We start from the raw sequence: 21377 nt of genomic DNA on the forward strand, positions 1-21377 counted from the left end.
GGTTATCAGAAGAATTACATCATGAAATGAAAGCCTTTAGGGAATAAGGGTGAAACAAAAGGGAATCAAGCAGGTTCACAGCTCAGCATCAGCTCCTGACTCTAAAGCAAACTCTTTAAACTTTAACTTTCAGAGTTTTTTTATTTCTTTCCTTCTTTCCTTTCGAATTACTGTTGTTTGGAATATATTTATGTTAGCTATTACACACAACTAACCAGCTTCTTAAGATCTTTTTCACAGTCTTTTGTCAAATTCAAGCTGTTTGTTGTCAACTTAAAATAGGAAAAGTTTGCATTTGAACAGTTGGGATGCAATTATATAAAGTATACATTCGAGAAGAGCAACAGAGGGCTCAGGACACCATTATTGATGTGCCACGTTTGATGTCACATATGAATGTATCTTTTCAACCAGAGAGCTGAATATGCATGTGCAACTACGTTAGGCATGGGGGTAAATCATTCACAATTCAATTGTGTCACTCAACTAGAAAGCAGCTGCACGTACTACTTTTGAATCAGGTTTTGCAGGAGATGGGTTGTCTTAAATTTAGTATGTAAATAAACTGTTAAACTCATACAGACAAAATTAGTTAGTCCATGAATGATGGATAGTCCTCATAAAGTTGAAAGGCTCTTGTAAATTATAGGAGAACTTTGTGGTTTATGAACATGCTGTATGTGCAGAGGGGTGTACTGTGAAGCAGAATAATTGACTTAGCCAGATTTTTTAACCTTAACTTGGTTAAAGAAACCATGGTAACATATACTAAACACGACTGCTCTTGAGCGGTTTATATTCACAGTTTTAGATTAAATCATTGCTGTAAAGCTAAATCAGACTGAAAAAATATTTAGATGTTGTATGACAAAATGATTCAACCCAAGTTGATGCCAAAGATTGTAACAAAATTTAAAATGCTTGATTGAGATTGAATATTTTTTGCATTGTACAATAACTAGCAAAAAAGTCAATAATTCAGCCTTATATAATTTAAAAGTGGATCAATTTATCACATTTAGATGTTAATGAAATGTCTGCATTTTAATAGGCAAATTGTACCACAATGCAATGCTTTTTCAAAGAAAACTTTTTAGCATTTCATATATATATATAATACTTGTATGTCTCCTTCTTTGGCCTGAGGCAACAGTCAATTATTATGACAAAAAGTCTGCATTGTTTTTTCCAGCTGTACAAGTCGACCAGTGTTTCTACATTACTACACATGCAGAAGACAAATGAATGAACATAAATTAAGTGTTGCTGGTTCATTCACTTTCTCCGTTAATATTGTAGATGCTGTTATATGCCAGACTTTTTATTTTAAAATAAACAATGCAAAAATCAGAAAATTCAATGAAGAAAAGCAGGAGTTTACATTTCCTCATTTGTTGTAGTGTTCAGTAAATAGCTTTGAAAATGTGAAGGAAAGCAAAGGTATCTCTCTAGAGAGCGCTCTGTTTTTGCTCGTGTAAAATCCCAAATGCTTATTCCAGAATTTAGCTTCAGGCTTTCCCTCCTCTAAACCACCGGATGCTCACCAGTGAGCCACATTTTTATCTCCTGAGTGGGAGTGAACTTGCAATTTCATGGGAGCTCAGTGAGAATCAGCACAGGAAGCAGGAAGAATGCTTTTATCTTCACGTGCTGGCAAAGCTGTAAATCATGCACTTTATTATTTTATTTAGCCTTTTTTTTTGTCTTGTAAAAAGATATTTTGACATGTACTCGCTGTCTGATTTGTTGCCCTTCTGAAATCTGCCGTTTGTCCTTGTGCTCCTTCAGATTTGACTCTTGACAATCTAATTGAATGTTTAGGCACATCAGGATCCACACGGGTGAAAGACCGTACAAGTGTGATGAATGTGGGAAGAGTTTCACAGTGAAATCAACCCTGGACTGCCATGTGAAAACACACACAGGTTAGTGCCGTATTACCTGATGCTGTAGCTTGATTTAATATGTGTTATTGTTGTTTTATTTATTTGCAAAGGTCCTTCTGGATGTGGAATTATGGTAGTGAGAAAAGAACAGCAGGTCTTGCTGAGTTTATCTTGGCTAACCAGTTTATGGATTTTCTTACAATGACCAAAAGTTGGCTTAGTTTTCATTCCAGGTTTATTTGGAGGATAGAATGTGTGTTAAAGATGGATTCAGATACTACTGTTTGCTCATGAGTTTGTCAGTAGATATCTAGAAGCTGTTTTGTTTTGTTTTGTTTTTTGTTTGACAACTGATAGCAAATAGTTAGCAACAAATGTTTGGTCCAGATATGGCCCACATCTGCGGTTTTGTTTGGGCCATATTTGGCCTTGACTTATGACGTTGACTTTAATGGGAGTGTGGCTGCCAAAACTCACACATGACCTTCAGATGTAGCCCACAAGAAAATAGCTGTAATCTTTGTCCAGGTCGGCTCCTCATATTTGGCCAAAAGTGCCAAAAGGAGCCCGGATTAAGTCCAAACTCGTCTGCTATCCGGGATTTGGCTACTTCTGCACAGGGGGGAGGAGCTAATTCATGACTTCTTATTGGACCAAAATGTCTCTCTTTGTGGGTTTTTCCACCTAAATAGTTTCCACTGCTGGTTTGGACCCAGTCCCCAACTTAGAAGCAGGTATTTCTATTTCAGCTGATGAAGCACTGGCTCCATCACTGAAAAGAGCTAATGTAGACTCAGGATGTATCGATTTCTTAATTTCACAATTAATCGCGATTAAACACCTCGAAAGCTTATGTGCATGTAACAAAAGTAAAGTTATTTGTTGTATTAAATGGGGAAGCCTCTAAATGTAAGGCTTGAAAACTGTCAGAATCTTCATGAATGAGGAGAATAAAGGGGTTTTTGGTGGATTATATCAGCAGCTGTGTCGAGGCGCTAAAATTAGCTTCTCTTGCCAAGACAATACCAAATTTGGATTTTTACAATAGAACCAGTAATAACTTTGTTTCTGGACACCCGATTATAAAATTCTAAATGTAAGACTTTAAAAACTATCAAAAGCTTAATAAACAAGGAGGATAAAGTGGTTTTTGGTGGATTCAGTTCACTACCGTGATAAGTCCCAAAATCATCTTCATCTTCTTCTGATAATGCCAGATGTGGATTTTTAATATGGCATGAGAAAATGCCATAGTATTTTCTCACGCTGATTAATATCTTTGCATTTACACATTCATTTTGATAGCCCTAATTAAAATTTAAAGTCCTATAAGGAGTGTTCATGAGATTTGTGTTGGGAAATTAAATAACGCAGAATACTTGTGGTAATAATAATATCTCTACGACAGTAATCATACCAAGAGAATCTGAAATTTTGACTTACCTAATGCAGACCTCTTTGCTGCCAAGTCATGGGGGTGTGGTTATGGAGGCCAACTATTGAGCTAAATAGTAATTAATTTGCTTATTTCCAGAGAGAACAGTAAGAACAGCAGCAGTGGAAGCACATAAGCTCAATATCCCTCCACTTTTCCTGCTGTCTGTTTTAATGTCATCAATAATGTTTGAACAGCATTCACTACATCATATTTTAAAAGCTGAATTTAAAAACAGCATTGCCAACTTCATTTATAAGAAGTGGTGGTTTGAATATTGTGAGCTGGTGTTTGTAGCTCTTGCTTGAAATTGCATGTACAAATCTTGTAAATACCGCTCTGTGTTTGGAAAAAGCCAGCCAGCGATCCAGAGAGTTTACAAATGCTGCTGTTCAAAAACACGCTCATCTGTGAAGATAAACTCTCGTTACTCTGTGGCCTTTCACAAAATTCAGAGGGAGGTTCAAACAGGAAGCAGCGCTGGACCTGTTTCAGTCAAAACCTTAAAATATCCACTCAAATTCTAAATTGTTCAAATGAGTCTTTTTAATTAATGCCATCATAAATAATTGTATCCTTGCTTGACTATGCAGAAAGAAAAGGTCATGGTAATTTCTGTTAGCATTTAAATCAGGGTTATTTGGCCTAATTTTGTCAATATATCAGACTCAGATTTGTTTGAGTTACTCCTCAGAATATATTTTTATTTCCATCGTCTTTCTGTGACGTGGATCTAATCATGCCGCAGCATTAGACTGTAAATAGAAAATGAATGAGATTGAAGTTGAAAATGGAGAATTATGAAAGAAAGCTTAGCTAAGTTAAATAGCATCTCTGCCCCCAACACAATAGGATGTGATTATCACTGAGCTTTGCTTGTGTGCTAGTGCTGTTACCGTACAAGAGATGGCTTGTAATTGTGTTTTTCATGTATTGGGACAATACTAACGGAGTGATATTACACATAAAAAATAAGAGACCCTCTAGAAGTAGGTTAGAAAATGGTTTGAAACGACAACAATATTCAGCTGATGGTTGATAACCCTTTTACTATCTTTGCAGGTCAGAAACTATTTAGCTGCCACATGTGCAACACCTCCTTCTCCACAAAGGGCAGCCTGAAGGTGCACATGCGCCTCCACACCGGCTCCAAGCCCTTCAAATGTCCCTTCTGCGATCTTCGCTTCAGAACTTCAGGCCACCGCAAAACACACATCCAGTGTCACCTCCGACCGAATTGTGACAGCCGCAAATCCAAGCGTTCTTCCTCGTCTGCCGGTCACATGAGACAGAGTCAAGACCTGAGCGGTGGGCAGACGGTGTCTTCGGGTCGGGGACAGCAGCCATCTGCTTCAGAGTCTCTTCAATCTGTGGGTCTGTTTCAAACGTCCAACTCTGACCCCAGCATTTACCTCCCACCCAATCTGACTGGGCAGTTTGACCAGAACTTACTGCAACCAGGACTTGTAAGTCAGGCCATCCTGCCTGCCTCCATGTCAGGTAGGGATTATGACGTCTTCATCTACAAATACACTCAGTGAAGTAAATGGTTTGCAGAGCTGTATAAGGAAACATTTTTAGCAAGATGAGAATGAGGAGTCTGTTATGAACCCAGTTAATGTGGTCATTTTGAGAGAAGGGAATTATCAGAAACGGTCAGCCTGAAGGCACGTAAGGTGAATTTTCCTGTAGTGACACAGCTGTGTAATAGATATTAACTGATCTTAATTTCAGACTGCTGATTAATACACTGAAACTTTAATATATTAATTTATTATGCTGCAGGGATTGCCATCATCCTTCATATTGGTAATTTGTTGGCTGGCAGTCAAGTGGCATCATCAGCTCTTGCTCAGGACAAGATGATTTACGTTTCAGTCTTATTAGGCCACTGCCAAGGGGATAAAAAAAGGCTTTATCATCATCAGCTGCCTTCCGTGTACCACCCTTTGATCAATTTCAGGACAAATCTTACTTTACATGGCACCAAAAATCAATCGAAGCACCTCCAAACATTCCTTATGATGTTTGTACTCAGCTCAGCTTGTGGTTTTTCAGGGAGCTAAATCTTCCTGGTATTAAAGACGTACTTTTAAGTTTCAGTTAACAGACTTTCACAGCAGCTGAACATTGAAGGGTTCTGTGCTGATGGAAATGTCACAAAGCCGTACCACCAAGAAGATTTTCAGACATCTAGAACTTCAAGATGTAACCTTTAAATGTCATTGTTGGCCTAAACCTCACAAGAAACGTTGTGCAAGTAAAGATAGCCACACTATTAGGTTTTTTTTTGTTGTTGTTGTTGTTTTTTTGTTTTTTTTTTGCATTACAAACAAAAGTGTTTGGACTGTGTACAAGGCTTGATAAAAATTTTACAGTTTGTAAAAGGAAAACTTCTCTATCTCCTTCCTGTCATCATTAGGTGAACGAGGGAATATAATTTTTTTATTGTGGTCTCTTGGTCTTATCAGTGCATGTAGTGTGTTTGAAGTCATGCTTCTAGCCTCTGCTGTCCTTCTCCTTACCACGGGCATCTCTCATCAGTCAAGTTTTATTTTAATGTTGTTCTGCTATGATTCAATTATCTGCTATGATTTGAATCGAAACACATTTTAAAACCTTGCATAAACTAGTATATTAGCTAAATATTAAATGTAATAAAAATAAACAGGGCTCTATGGAAACTATTTTGCTTGTTTTAACTTTATTACCTAAAAGCTTTAAAACTCAAGATAAAGATTTTAACAACTGTGCACCCCCTCTTATGTATCTAAATAAACTTGTGTGTGTGTGTGTGTGTGTGTGTGTGTGTGTGTGTGTGTGTGTGTGTGTGTGTGTGTGTGTGTGTGTGTGTGTGTGTGTTGCAGCTGCAGGGGACCTCACTGTGTCACTCCCTGACAGCCTGACAACCTTGGATGGCATCCACCTGCAGTTGACGCCAGTGTGTCCCAATGTCCAGATCTCTGGCATCGATACAAGCAACATCAACAACATCACGCTGCAGGTAACGCGCACACACCTGCCACTGAACCTTGTGTTTTCACACGTCTTATTGATCTGCTGTCAGAAAGGTTGGGCTCTGTGGCAGTCTCTGCTGTGGATTTCAGTGACTAAAGCATCATGATTAAACCTTAACATAAGAGCAGACAAACGCCCCATTGATGAAACAGATAGATTGATTTGTTAACAGAACAGTTGGATTTGGCTAAAATATTCATGAGATCCTCATCTAACTGAGTAATCCTCTCCTACTACGTATGTACTGTGTGTAGTATGTAATCTAAACAGTTTTATATTAACATATATATTGACTATATACCTTGACCTGGGTGGTTCCTGCGGTGGTGCCCTCTGTGGTTGTGGGTGGGCTGGCTTCCGGTGTGATTGGATCCCCAAGATATTGTTTCCTCTCAGCTGCGTCAAGCCAGATGTTTTCATTCTATCATTATTTTTATACGTACATTCGGTTCAGAGACAGTAATTAATGATGGGACTTCATGTCCGTACAGAATGTGCTATGGGTGGGTGGGTGGAGTGTACATGCACTTTTTGTACGAGTGTGAGTTTGTGTGGGATTGTGTGTGAACTATTATGAGGTGTGCCTTTTTATTTTTTGTTATATTCTTTGTTGTGTGAAGGCTTTTAAATTTTGTTTTTAATATGCATAATTTCTTTTTATTATGTACAGCACTTTGTGTTGGTTTGTGCATGAAAAGTACTCTGTAAATAAAATTGGATTTGATTTGATAATGGTCACATAATCATACTTGATTATTTCAATGTTTTTTACCTCTAAAACTTTTCCAAAATACATCCCCCCTGAATACAAGCAGGTGTTTTCTGTGAAAGCACCTTACCAACGTGGCTCTGTTAAATCCAGTGAAAAAGGTTGTTTAATTGTTTAATAGGTGCTAGAGCACAATTTGGGATAAGTAATGCCTTAAAAGGCACACAGAAGAAGACAGTACACATGTATACAGCCATACAGTACATATGTATGCAGCCATTGCTGCACCTGAGGCCACTGGATCCACTCTTAGATAAAAACATGTTAATGTTAGAAAGGATTTGGGCACTGATGGCCATTATTGTCTATGCCCATCTTTACCACTAGATGTCAGTAATGCACACACAGTGCACCTTTAAGAAGGGTTTTTCTAATTTTATCCAAAGGGAAAAAAATCTATTCATATTAGTATTTAAAACCATAACTAAGTACTTTATTGAAGCACTTTTGGCAGTAGTGACATCCTCAGGTCATCCCAGTAATGACCCCATTGACACACCTTTCCTTTGGAAGCTCAGTTGAGGGAGCATTGAAGCACAAACGTTTTGAAGTCTAGTTTTGTTTTTCTGCTTTGCATTTTCTTTGTTGAAAACTTCACATTAAAATATTTTCGCTTAATTTTAAGGATTTCAGTGTAAAAGTGTATATTACAGAATTAGAGAATGATGCTGCTGTTGCCATGTTTGAATATACGTGGTTGTATTGTGGTGATGCTTTATGTCTGGTGTCCTTTTACACACTTTTGGTAACCGTAGCCAGATCATTTCATTGGGATTTTGACTCTTCAGGTGCCATAAAAAGAATTCCATTGAGCTGTTCTGTTTATTTTACTAACAACTGACTTCTCTCTGACCTCTGTACCAGTTGAGTCCTGCACAAATTGTGACCTTTTGAAAGGTTCTTCTATCTCAACAAAAAGCCTCTGGGTTTCGTTCACACCGACCTTTGAGTTTGTTTCCTGTCTGACCAGAGTTAGTAGAGCAGCCAGATTTCTGAGTTTTTTTTTATTTTTAATTTTTTTATATATTTATTTTAAGATAAGTTTAGGTTATAAAACTTGAAGAAGTACACTTCTAAAAAAAATTAAGAGAACACTCTGTGAACACTCCTGTTCCACTTCATCTTTCTCTCTATTTTAATCTGAAGTGCCTCTTTCCTTCACAGATTGACCATACCCTCCTCCAGCAGACCTTACAGCAGGGTGGTCTCCTCTCTCAACCCCTGAGTGTGGACACCAGCCTTGTACCCCACTCAGGCAGCCAGCTCATGTCTACAACTGACCCCTCGGTGTCTGCCAACGTCATCATCCACCCTCTGACCAGCTTGGCCTTGCAGCCGTCTACGATCACCCCTCCGCAAGTCTCAATGGCTGGACTGTCAGAACAGGATACTACAGGTGCATGAGGCATCATTTGCCGGGGAGAAATATATAAATAAAAAAACAACCTTAATCGACACTCTTTGTTGCGAGTTGAGTAACCACCTCTGCTTGTCTGTGGCTTGTGCAGGCTCCCAGGACCTGAACCATGTCATGGGCAGCTCTGGGTTAGTGGCAGGAGGTAACAGCAGCCAGGAGATAACGCTGACCATCAACAATTCCAGCCTGACTCAAGCTCTTGCCCAGGTCCATGCCCAGGCTTCAGCTGCTGGTTCCACCACAGCTGCAGGAAACCATCAGGAGATTACTCTCACAATATCAGGTGCAGACAGCTGGATAAAAGTTGGCTGAACCTGTTTTTCTACCAGCTCAGAGTCCTACCACAGACCGTCAATAACAAACAAACATGAAAGAGAAATTCCCTCAAGGATCGTGATGTTTATTGATTCCTCACCCAGACAAACATGCTAGCAGGCAGAGATAGAAAGAACTCACAGCCCTGTATCTCTGTTTGAAGATGCTCACAAATCCAGATTTTAAGCCACAACTTTGGTGATTGTGAATGATGTGTCAAGTTTGTCCCTTCCACTGTATATCGGCTGGGGATATATGTTTTATTCTCTGTGCAGAGGAAAGTTTTCAAAGCCCACAATGTGGAGACAGATCATTCCTGCATGAGCAGCTGTGAATTACCTGTAGACACTTCCCAGACTCAGAAATCTGAGTCATTTGTCTTTCTCCTACAGAGGAAGGCTTTGAGAAATCATTTTTCTTTCATTTGCAAACTGATATTATCTATTTTTTTTCTTTGGTGATTGATTTTTAAGTAATTAAAAATCAGGAAGTCCATTCTGTCATAATGAGTGAATATTGCAAAATGTAGATTAAACATATAGATTCATTCCTCCAGACTCTGCCAGTTATTAAAGTTTTGACATTTTTATAAGTGATATTATAATCTACTGGATTTTAATTTGACTTTTGGATAAATAACTTCCTAAAACACATTAACCCAGACAATAGATGAAGAAAATTCTGTTATGAAGGTTTAAAGGACATTTTGTTTTTTATTTTTTGTGAGCAATAACAGTAACAGCAATAGTTATATTGTTAATAATACACCTATTTGAGCCCTGCAAGCACAATGCTTCCACACCTTTTTCTTATTCAGTAGGGGGCATGAAAATCTATTAAGAAGTCCTAAACTTACCTTGGTTGTTGTTGAAAACCTGAAAATAATATTTTATTTGGTCCACGTCTGACAGTCTCAAATATATATTTTCCTGAAAACTTTTTACAGGTCAAGACCTGCTCACCCAGCATAACAATCCCAATGGTGTAGAGATGAACGGGAGTATCCGACTGGCATCTCCACTAACGAGTCAGCCGGGCAACGCGACCCTGACCGTCACCAATGACCACCTTCTACCTCAAAGCCCCACCAATGCTGGAATGACAGGTTAGGACTATAATTGATCTGAATTTCTCTTGGACTAAATGTGTATCTACTTTTAGAGAGAGAGGAAAAGAAGAAAGTTTAGCATTTTCTCCTGATCATGTACTTTATTTGTTACACAGTCCCTGAAACAGCTGTTTGGCCTTCATGCAAGTAGCAGTGCCAGCTTTTGGTGTGAGGAGAAAAAAGCTAGATCTTTAAGTGATACTAGAGGGAATAGAGCAAGGATAGTCTCAAACCTCCATTTGCACTTCAGACATTTTCAAAGTTGCACAAAATAAAAGCTGTTTTGCTTCACTCACTGCCCGACATGCTCCTTTTCAGCTGCCTGGATTCTTCAAGCTTGCCCTACCTTCTGATACTTCTTTGACAAAACAAAGAATAATCTCAAAATGTTTGATCAAAATCTGTGGTTGCATTAAGAAAATAGACTCTTTTAGTAAAATCAGAAACTAATTGAACTCATAATGACTAGTAACATGAATAATATTAACAGTTATAGTATTCTTTATAGTAATTATAAACCTTGTAGAGGCTGGCAGGTAAATGTGTACGTACAATAGAAGAAGCATTGATAATAGCAGGTATAACAGTAACCTTAAACTTGGTTCCTTTGTTGGTTCAAAAGGACCTTACCTTGCCTCCTGGGTCAGGGATAGATCTCAGGATAAAACTAAAGCATTTATGGAGAGGCTCAAAGAGTCTGTCAATCAATGCCCTTTTCATGAAATAACATACTCAGATGCACGGTCCCAGCCTTCAAAGTCTATGTAGGAGGCCATTTTTATTTCTATTTTATTTTATTTGTTTATTTTTATTATTTAAAGCTATTTTAAGTTCCACAGATATTTTTTAAAAGAAGGCACCATATACCAGTCCATATGATGATTAGGGCTGTCCGAGTTAAGAGATTTTAATTAACAATTAAATTTTAATTTTAAACACTGATGTATTTAGTTCCTTCATATGCCTGCTAAGAAGTCATACATAAACACTTTATGAGTAATAACATTTATTAGCAGTAAAAACTGAAAAAAATAACAGTGCAGCTTCTGTTGGCATTCTCTGGCTTTGTAAACATAAAATGTCACTAGCTATTTTTAACAATAACTGGTGTGGATTTGCCTCACAAATAAAACAGTATTTTCTGGAACAAACTGCCTTTTAATTAATCGAGACAACAACTCTGTGAACAGCTGTCAGTTTGACAAAATATGGTGACAGATAATAATGTTTCTATTAGATTATGTGTCTAGCTATTGCAGTGAGAGCTAGTTAGTTGGGGAAAGCTAACTGTCTTTAGCTAACCAGTTAGCATTAGAAACCAGTTCATTTAATTTATTTTATTAAAGAGCCCCGTTAAACATTTTGCTTAGATACATGCTTAGATCAGGGATCTCCAATTCTAGTCCTTGTGAACTACTATCCTGCAAGTTTAGGAGGCTTTTGCACAAGCAAGAATGATGCTAACAAACCATAAAAACAGGTGTTTACTTGGGCATGATACTGCATTACAGTACGGTGCTATTATTAGGTTATTAGTAAGCTAGTTAGCCAAGTATGTTTGGCGTACTAATAAACGTTGTGTCTACAGTTTTAGCTTTTACTTTAATATATGTATTTATAATGGGAAGCACTGATAAATACTACTGCAACATTATCTGTAATAACCAGTAATAATAAATAAATTGCCATTAAAAAACCTTGATTAACTTTTAAATGTTGACATCTTGAATTTAAGGAACCAGAGATAGATCCCAAGATAAACATAAAGCACCGACGGATAAAGAGGTCCAATTTTACCAGTATTCCTCATAAATTTTACCCATATCTGTTAAGAATTGGGTAACTGAAGAAAGACATTTGAAACTTCTTTGGACAAAAATAATGTTTATCTCTGTCGTACCACCCAGCTGCAGCAGACGGCCTCCCTTCCGTAGTCTAATGGAGGTTTTACATCCTGTTAAAAGGGAGATTTGCCTCTTCACTGTCGCCTGTCACTCTGCATGCTGGAAAACCTGGATTGAACCAGAAATAAGATTCTATACTAGATCTTTTTTTTTTTAATCTGTGTCATGTGAACATAATTAATCAGTTTGATTTATTTAGATTAGAATAGGTTTGGACCATATCTTTTAAAGCATCTTGAGATGACTGTAATGAACTGGTGATCTACAAATAAGGCTGGATTTAAATGAACTCAATTGAAGATATATTTATTTAATGATAACGAAGTAAATGGCAATTTTTTTAATTTATTTATTTATTTTTACACACATAACAGCCTTTTTGTAATTAACCTTTTTTTTTTCTTCTTCTGTTTTTTGCAACCAAGTATCCCATATATGTATTCTATATCTATATGTGTGAAGTGCTAGAGCCCCTTTACTGGACATGCATCTACCAAAAGGATTTACATTTTTATTTTGGAAGCTCTAAATGTGATTTGGTCTCCTGGGCGTGGAGACTTGTAATGTGAGCAAAACTGATTTGCATTGTCAGAGAAGACTTCCTGGTATTTACATTGACCGATTCTTTTGTCAACTTCAGGCGTAATCAACTTTCTATTCTCGCCTCCTCTTTTCAATTACTTTTCTCTCTTAACTCAAAACATTTCCACTGCTTATTTAGAGACACTGGGAGCATTTCTTCTTTTGTTGATTAGAGAAAAGCTTTCCTAACACTCTGTATGCAAATGTGATATAACCTGCACTGTGGCAGAGAAGCTGAACTATACTGACTTATTTATTAGATCCAAATCAGAGTGTAACTTACCACTGATGTGTCAGGCGTTCCTCTGACGGGAACGTGTAGCTGTTTAGTTAGAGTGCAAAGCACCAAAAACGCTCTGATCACCATCTGGTTTCAGGCACATGAAGAAAATAAGCAGATATTTCCCATCACCAAAAGAATCCCTGTACTGCAGCCTGTACTGGTTTGACACTCAACCCACATTGCAGTTAACCTCATCAATCATTCCAGTTCAGCGTGGGATTATTTTAATCAACACAATCTGCAAAAATTAAAGAGCTTTTCATTGAAAATTTAGTTGGCAGATTTATTAGCCTAATACAGCTCAGTTAAGCCCAGAGAGAAAAAGAAATATTGTAAGTAATTAGACAGAATTAAAGCTCTCATGCATTTGAAAGGTTTCCAGCTCCCCACCAGTCTCCAGCTGCTGACATTATCTCTCTTCCATTTCCAGTCACAAGTCTGCCACCTACCACCACTCTGTCACACACCGCTGCATCCCAGAGCCTAGTGATGTCACCAGGGGGTGTGGCCAGCGATGGCAGTGTCACTCTAACCCTCGCCGATGCTCAAGGCATGCTGGATGGTGTTACTCTAAACCTCAATACACAGGTATCGTAAAACAGAAATTAACTATTTACCAGTTTTCACTCCCATGTAGCTATTATTTGAAATAGTTTCTGATCTTAAAATGCAGCATTAATGGATCTCAGACTTTGGTTCGGTAATAAACACATATATAGTTAATGTCAGCTGCTTCACCAGGATGCCGTTTGATCCTTAGGGTCAGTCATTTCCTGCAGTGCTGAATGAGTCTGGCATACCAGGACAACCAGTCAGCTCAGACCAGCAGGTCATACTGGTCAGCCACCATTCTCAACCCACAAATGGAGCATCTGATAACAGATATATTGTGAGTGTGTTTATATTTTATGCCTGATTGTTGTCAAAATCTTTGACTTCAATATATTTAGCTTTCTTTGAGACAACAACACACCATGTATGTAACAAAATAAACATGTTAACACTAATATTTATGTCTGTAATCCAGAATTCTGGTGATGGCCATAAAGGTGGGAAGGAGCCCCAGATGGAGGCCGATAGCCGGAATCAGTGTTTCTACTGTAATGAAGTTTGCCAGAACGCCAATTCACTGCGACGCCACTGCAGACAAGCTCATGGGAAGGACCGCTGCCATGTTTGCAGCGTCTGTAGAAAGGCCTTTAAACGAGCTACGCACCTCAAGGTTGGAACTTCTACGAGAACTGATAAACTGATTAAAAATGCTTTTAAATTCAAGCTATAGCTTGATATAGTTTAATGCTTACTTGCATGTACAAATGACGAGTCTCATGAAAGCAACATAGTATTTCAGCTAGAAAATGAGAGTTTTAGAGTCTGAGGAAAGAGATGTCATCTACAAAGTTTATTCTCACTGTTTGATTTAAGCATGGGAATGTTACCAAGTGGCATTTCAGACAGACTCTCAAACTGTCTCTCCTGACGACAAAACGCTGAAACCAAAAGGTGCTTTGCTGCCAAATTATGGAGGGGGGCATGTGTGCTTCTCTTCTGCAGAAACCCTCTTCATGTGGTGGAAACACTCGTTACCTGAAGTCATGCTACTACATAAATGCCAATGATTTTTGCTTCTGTATATGTGCTTCAACACCCTAAGCAGTTCCAGTTTTTTTATTAAGAATAATGATGCTGGGATTAGGTGGGTGTCAGAGTAAACACAACTGAGCTCCTTCTCTCCAGGTCCCCTGGCTACTCATTAGTCTCCCTTCAAAACTTGGATATGAGCTTTAGATTGATGAGAGATAAATTAGTAGAGGTGTTGTTTTTCATTTTGGTAAGAGTGTGGATAATAATTTGACAATTTTATTAAAGTCAGATTGAAAAATTAATGACTAACACTAACTTTAATTTTAGCTCTTTCTTTTTTGCTTGACAGGGAGTGATAGATTAGCTTTGAGAATATAAGCAGCCGGATAAATCACAGCCATGTCTGAGTACAAATGGTGTGGATGCCGTTGTAAAAATTAAGTTCACCCACTTTCAATTCTTAAATTCTTCTTATTTTATTATAGAAGTTTTTTATTTTTATTATGTTATGCTGAGGGATAGAGGGAGAAAGAGAGGAGCATGACATGTAGAAAAATGCCACACAGGGTTTCTGTACATGGGCATTGACTTACCTACTTTCAGTTTCAAGGTTTCATGTAACAGGACATCATAAGAAAGCTCTAAGTAAAATAAAAGCATTGTTAGATTAATAATATATAACGTATCAAATTGTGTCATTACTAATTAAATATAAAGTTAAGCCAAAATGCAAATGTGATGCATGAAAATCTTAATCCACCTTTTAATTATTCTTTAGGAATTAGGATAAGTAGCAGCAATTTACTGCTTATCAAATACACGTTAATGAATTGATCACCATGGAGTGTGAGTACCTCTATGGAAGCTACTGCTTTGGCAGCTTGCTGGTTTGAAGCATTTAAATGTAAAGAGGAAAGGCAAAAGCAAGCAACCGTTGCTGCCTATCAATCTGATAAGGGTTATAAAGTCATTTCTAGACTACTTGGAGTCCATCATTCTCTAGTGAAAAAGATTGTTCTTAAGTAGAAAACATTCAGACAGTTATCTTCCCAGGAGTGGATGCCTTAGCAAGTTCACCTCAAGGTCGGACTTTACAGTCCTCAGAGGAAAGACTCAGGAAATGCACTTAGACTGCAGGCTGCAGTTAGCATGTTAAAAGTTGAAGTTCATGACAGTGCAGTCGTTTCTCAGGAAGAAACCTCTCCTCTTTTAAAAGAACATGGCAAAGCGTAAGTTTGCAAAGTTACAGCTAAGAAAAAAAAAACAAAACTTCTGGAATAATTTATTTTGTGCATGCAGGAACAAAGTGGTGATGTTTGGCTGTAATGCAGCAGCATGTCAGCGGGTGAAAGAGGACGATTTCTGGACATTCACCGTTCTGTTAAATCTCTAAGAAATTCCCCACATTTTAGCTCTTGGTTTTTTTAAACTCTATCTGGTTATTTTCTTTAAAGAGCATCTCTGGTCTGAATGGGTTCAGTACTCCCTCCACAAGTGCAAAAACACGCTCTTGACTTTTTTTCTTAGACTTGATGCTGTGGCAGTGTTGTTGCCTGTTTTCCTGTCAACGCTCTTGTCTCTTTGTTTTGCACCTCTCTTTCCTGACTTAAATACAGCTTTATGATGCCAATTCAATATAAACATTAGTATTCTGGACTCAACTCAAAGCTCATTTAGATCAAGGACGCCATAATTATGATCTGAAAGGACATAAAAAAAGATGAACTAATGTTATTTTCCAAATTATTTTTTCATTCTAAGGCAATTATTTCTTCACATTTATTACCCTTGAGGCCACCCAGTAGGGCCTTTGAAACAACTGAAACCCAGTCTGTTATGAAACATGCACACAGCCCATCTTTATAAAGTATTTAGTTTAGAAAAGTCAAGCCAATATCACTTCACTTTTATTCTTCCCAAATCAGGATGTTACTTTCATAGCTCTAAATCAGAAAAAAAACTGGTGCTATAGTTGCACCAACTCTATGCTGGATTTGGTTATATTACCAGTTAGCACTGCAGTTAAAATCTACATTTACAGCTGAATTTTTAAAAAATCTTGTGCTGCTATGTTTAACAGAGTTTTAATAAAGCTTGTTACTGTTTATAAATTCCTCATGAAACAGCAAGTCTTTATCTGCCACATGTGCTGTCTAGATGTTCATACTTCCACTCTGCCAGCTGTTACCCAAAAACATCTGTTGAGCCTTGCTGAATCTTTCCACTTTATGCTTTTCAGTATTAACCATGAAACATGATGACGTTATTTTGTTCTTGCCACCTCAAGAACAAGAACAAAGATCTCTGTTCTGTATAAAAGCCTTTAGGCATTCATTTGCTGTGAAAATGAGACAAACGTTGTAATCTGTTATTGTTTATGTGAAGATTAACCGTCTCCTTGCACTGAAGCAGTCAATGAAAATTCAGATGAGAGTGGAAGGACGGTCTGACATGTGCTGGAAGAGATGCTGAAGTGACGTAAGATCTGTGCTTTGGAAGATTAATATCCGATGAAGAACCTGAGACACAAAAAACACTAATATATCTGAAATAAACCAGAGAAATCTAAAAACTACGAAATACCCAAAAAATAATTAAAATACAATAGAAGCAATTAAATGATTAAAGTGTTTAAAAGGCAATTAATGATTAAAATACAGATTAAAAAGGTAGATTACACTAAATTCAATTCATACACTAAGAGAAATTAAAAGGCTAAAATACATTAAAAGGAAATTACGAATTAGCCTTGGCTATAAATGTTATGGCGTGATACATGTTTATTGTATACACTTGTCCCTATCAAATAAATGAATAAAATAAAGACCAACAGAGACCACATAATTATCATACAAGATGAGGAGTAAAAGTGTGTTTTAAGATGTGATTTAAAAGTGTCCAGAGTGGGGGCCAGTTTGAGAAGCTCATTCCACAGTTTGGGTCCCAGTATTGAAAAAGCTTGATTGTCTCTGGTTTTCAGTCTGGCTTTTGGAACATTTTTGGAACACCTAGGAGGAGCTTATCTGCCCTTGCACTGACCCTGAACCAGTACTGGAACAACTCTAGATTAAAAGAGGTACGGGAGGTCTTTTCCTCTCTGTGTCAGCCGCAGGAACAGTGGCTAACGTTCCAGGAAATGTCAGCCTTGAACCTTTGGGGTGGAGTTTGCAGCACTGAACATTTCTAATTGGTCCAGAATTCCCAGTACTTTTTATTTTTATTTTTGCCAGCCTTTCCATCTCAGTCATCTCAGTTTCAGGATCCGCAGTAGTTCATAAAATCTTCGTAGCTGGATCACACCATGAGTTTCTACTTGGAAACCGTTCATTCAAACTCAGATGGTCATTTTTGCTGAATGTGGCGAATGAGTTCAGATTTAGACAAGAAAGAAGTGAAGCAATAAAACTTCAAATCTTTGACTCTGGTATTGCTCTGAGGCACAAATGAATATACTTAAAACTGTGTGGAAATGTGTAGCATTAGCAGATTTCACACTGACGCTAATGAGCACTTTCTGTGGCATAACTGGCAGCAGGTGCCTCTGGAAAAACCGCCTCGGGTCAGTCTGAAAGCTGTCAGCTAGTCTTCCATAAAACACATTCAGCTTCACACAACGTCATAGGAAGGCATTCCTGCCAGCAACCATCTCTCTCCGAAACAAGAACTGAAATGAATAATTTTTTAATGATAATTAATAATTTATACGAAAAAAGAAAAACGCTACAGCATCGTTATATAATTAATTCAATTCTTTCATTTCATTTCTTTGTCCTAAACCACTATCATACAGCATAAATGAAATAAATTGAACTTTTTATGAACTATTAATTATATGTTAGACTCTGACAAAGAATTGTAGCAACTACCCCAAATATTTTCCTTCTGTAGTTAAACTTTACATGGTCTGCTGCACTTCCCAAGCTCTTTACTATGAACACTAAACTGACACTGGGTTTGTTTGGTCTTTCAGACATTTCATGGCTGAATCCTGCTTTTCTTTTTTTTCTTTCCATAGGAGCATGAACGAGTGCACCAGCCGGGGCCGTCACCCAGCTCCCAGAAACCCCGGGTCTTCAGCTGTACCTCCTGCGTGAAGGCTTTCGCCAAACGCAGCCAGCTGGAGCGACACAACCGAACACACACAGGTAAGAGGATTATGGGACAATTTTCAGAGTTTTCACACAAGACAGATTTTGCACAGATTATTTCACAATTACTTTTTTTGTGTTGTTTTTTTTAGCTGAATCAAACACTCCATTTAGTTTCTGATAGTTTGGGCAGCAGTAAGATCTCAGATTGGATAAAATATTTTTATTCTTATTTTAACAAGTATAACAAGATTTAAAAGTGCCATCCAATCAATACCTCATATATGAAGTTAATATAAAATGACAAATAAAAGCAACATAAGAAAGGCAGCACCAGCAGAGACTCACACAGGTGTATATTCTGTTATTGCACTCATACCTTAGAAAGAAAGTTGCACATTAGATGTGTTTTTCAGTATTGATTGTGGTGACTGCAGTTGGATTTTCGTGGGCTTGGACTTGGGGTGTATTCACGGGTGTAGAGGTTGTAGACAAAGGGGCTCAACCCTGTAGGGAACCGGTGCTGATGGCTGTGGATGCGTGTGGACCAACTGTCCCCCTCTGACTGCGACTGGAAAGGAAGCTTCTGATCTGAGCATGCTGGGAAACTAGATCCTCACCAAAACAAGACCACTGCACTTTTTATCCCATTATTTCCAGGGCAGCTAGGTTGGCGTAATTCTGAGCATTAATTGTTTTCATTCAGCGTTAACTTGATTTGTTTGCAGTAGTAGGCAGTCTTTCTCTTCGTACACCTTCAGTTATGATACGCTAACAATATACTGACACACAAGCAATTCTCCACTCCCAGGTTACGCCGAAGATCTGTAATGAAGACCGTATCTAGGTCTGAGTGCACAAAAGCTCCTGGATGATTACTGAAAAATGAGAGTGTTATAGAAATATAGCAATTCTATTATTGTACGTGTAGCTTTGATTTGGTAGTATGACACTGTGTGCGGGGGTTTACATTGTATAGACGTGGATATAGAGCAGAGTTTAGATAATAATAGTGTAAAACTGACAGTGTGAAGGGACAGAAAGAGACAGCGACTGAGGGGGGGTAAGGGAAACAGGACTTGACAGAGCATCTAATTTGTGTGTTGTTGTATTTATCTTTAAAGTCACCTTGGGTCATTTTAACTTATGTAGTAAAACTATAAATCTGTCCATTCATTTCAGATAATGACTGTCTGAAAGATGAAGCATGATGAGGTCGTTGTTCTTTCCATTTTTACTGCTGTTTGATGATTAAATATTGCCAGCAGATGATTATATATTATATTGTGGGCAGAGGGCTTCAGACTGCCACATTTAGTCATTTTCTGAGGCAGTACAGATAAGTATTAGAAATTTATTACTTTATTAGGTCTGCCTTGCTAGTATCGGGTTGGACCCCCTTTTTCTTCAGAGCTTAGTGCCATAGATTCAACAAGGTGTTAGAAACATTCCTCAGAGATTTTGCTCCATATTGACATGACAGCGTCACACAGTTGCTGCAGATTTATGGGCTGTATCCATGATGAGAAGCTGTCGTTCCACCACATCCCAAAGATGCTCTGTTGGATTGAGATCTGGTGACTGTGGAGGCCGTTGGAGTCCAGTGAACTCATTGTCATGTTCTAGAAAGCAGTTGGAGATGATCTGAGCTTTGTGACATGGTACATTATCCTGCTGGAAGTAGCATCAGATGCTACACGGACAACAGACAACTGGATATTTTCTCTTCTTCAGACAATTCGCAGTAAATTCTAGAGATGGTTGTGAGTGAAAATCTCAGCAGATCAGTAGTTTCTGAAATACTTGCATCAGCCCGTCTGGTACCAGAAACCATGCCACGTTCAAAGTCACTTACTTTTTCTTCCTCATCTGATGCTGAGTTTGTTCTTCAGAAAGTCATCTTGACCATGTCTACATGCCTAAATACACAGAGTTGTTGCCATGATTAACTATATGTATTAACTAGGAAGTGAACCAGCTGATCCTGTTGACCAGAGAGTGTACAGCACATGAAAAGGAGGAACTGAGTGTGCGCATGTATGAAAACTCTTGACTTAAAATGGGCAAAGGCCCACTCCTTAAAGGTACTGCAAACAAAGGCTCAGCGCGCCACAAAATTACTTCAAAAAACTAGTTTGTCAGCTCAATGTAGAACATAAGAAATAACAAAACAGCAGCAACTTTGAATTCCAGCATCTCAGATCTCACACCTATTTGAAAGAAAATTAAGTCCTAATGAATCCAACTTCTAAAACAACACAGTATGTGCAGGTCATTTATGATCACACAGACACCAAACTCAAAATATAGTGGTTTTCTCAGCCTCTGTAACATTTCTACAGTAGTAAACTAAAATGTTTGGACCAAACTTAAAATGTCACCCACAGACACACCAAAATAACAAAAAATATCAACAGTATTATAATAAAGGGTGGGTGCGGGAGTTTCATTGCTACATGTGGAAAGTTAGTGTTAAACCTTGAAGTTAATTGGATGTTTTCTCCCACAGCAGCCATCATTAACTCATACATAACAAACATAAAGCGTCTGTGGAGCTTTTAATCTGAACGCTGCTCTCTGCGTGACAGCCAGCTGCCATCTTTGTTGTTTACATCGACTCTACTGGCACAAAGGACTGATTAACATCAGAAGAATGTCAATATGTCAATTCATAAAGCTGAGAAAAGAAGAATAAACTGTTAATTAATTTAACTGTGTTTACCAATGCTGACGATATGAATGATGTTTACCAACAGCAGCTGGTCACATCAGGAAAAGTAATTATCCATTCAGCTCACTATAGCAGCGATGACAGCTGGCGCAACTCTGTTAGCAAATATTAAAATATAAATAAGCTTTCAAAAACAGGCTTTTCTGTATATAATTCTAAATAAAGTTCTTATAGACATATTTTTTTTACAGAAACTAACTAGTGAGTATTTAACATTTTTCTTGATAGATTTGTTCATTTATACATCAAAAAATTTT

The 21377-nt window shown here is 37.9% G+C and overlaps 1 protein-coding gene across 3 annotated transcripts in view; it reads left to right on the forward strand.

The window, feature by feature from the left end:
* Nucleotides 1-21377, forward strand: part of LOC121642044 (zinc finger protein 236-like) — a 67348-nt gene that overhangs the window by 39041 nt on the left and 6930 nt on the right. For 2 of the 3 annotated variants that reach the window (XM_041988511.1, XM_041988512.1), the window contains exons 21-30: nt 1822-1925; nt 4384-4821; nt 6189-6325; nt 8255-8504; nt 8617-8808; nt 9787-9945; nt 13148-13305; nt 13478-13606; nt 13745-13939; nt 18317-18446. In XM_041988511.1, coding sequence (XP_041844445.1) covers nt 1822-1925; nt 4384-4821; nt 6189-6325; nt 8255-8504; nt 8617-8808; nt 9787-9945; nt 13148-13305; nt 13478-13606; nt 13745-13939; nt 18317-18446 — 1892 coding nt within the window. The remainder of the gene's footprint in view (nt 1-1821; nt 1926-4383; nt 4822-6188; nt 6326-8254; nt 8505-8616; nt 8809-9786; nt 9946-13147; nt 13306-13477; nt 13607-13744; nt 13940-18316; nt 18447-21377) is intronic. The other variant, XM_041988514.1, reaches the window with a different exon arrangement.

The sequence above is a fragment of the Melanotaenia boesemani genome, chromosome 6 (assembly GCF_017639745.1).
Source record: "Melanotaenia boesemani isolate fMelBoe1 chromosome 6, fMelBoe1.pri, whole genome shotgun sequence".
Classification (NCBI taxonomy): domain Eukaryota; kingdom Metazoa; phylum Chordata; class Actinopteri; order Atheriniformes; family Melanotaeniidae; genus Melanotaenia; species Melanotaenia boesemani.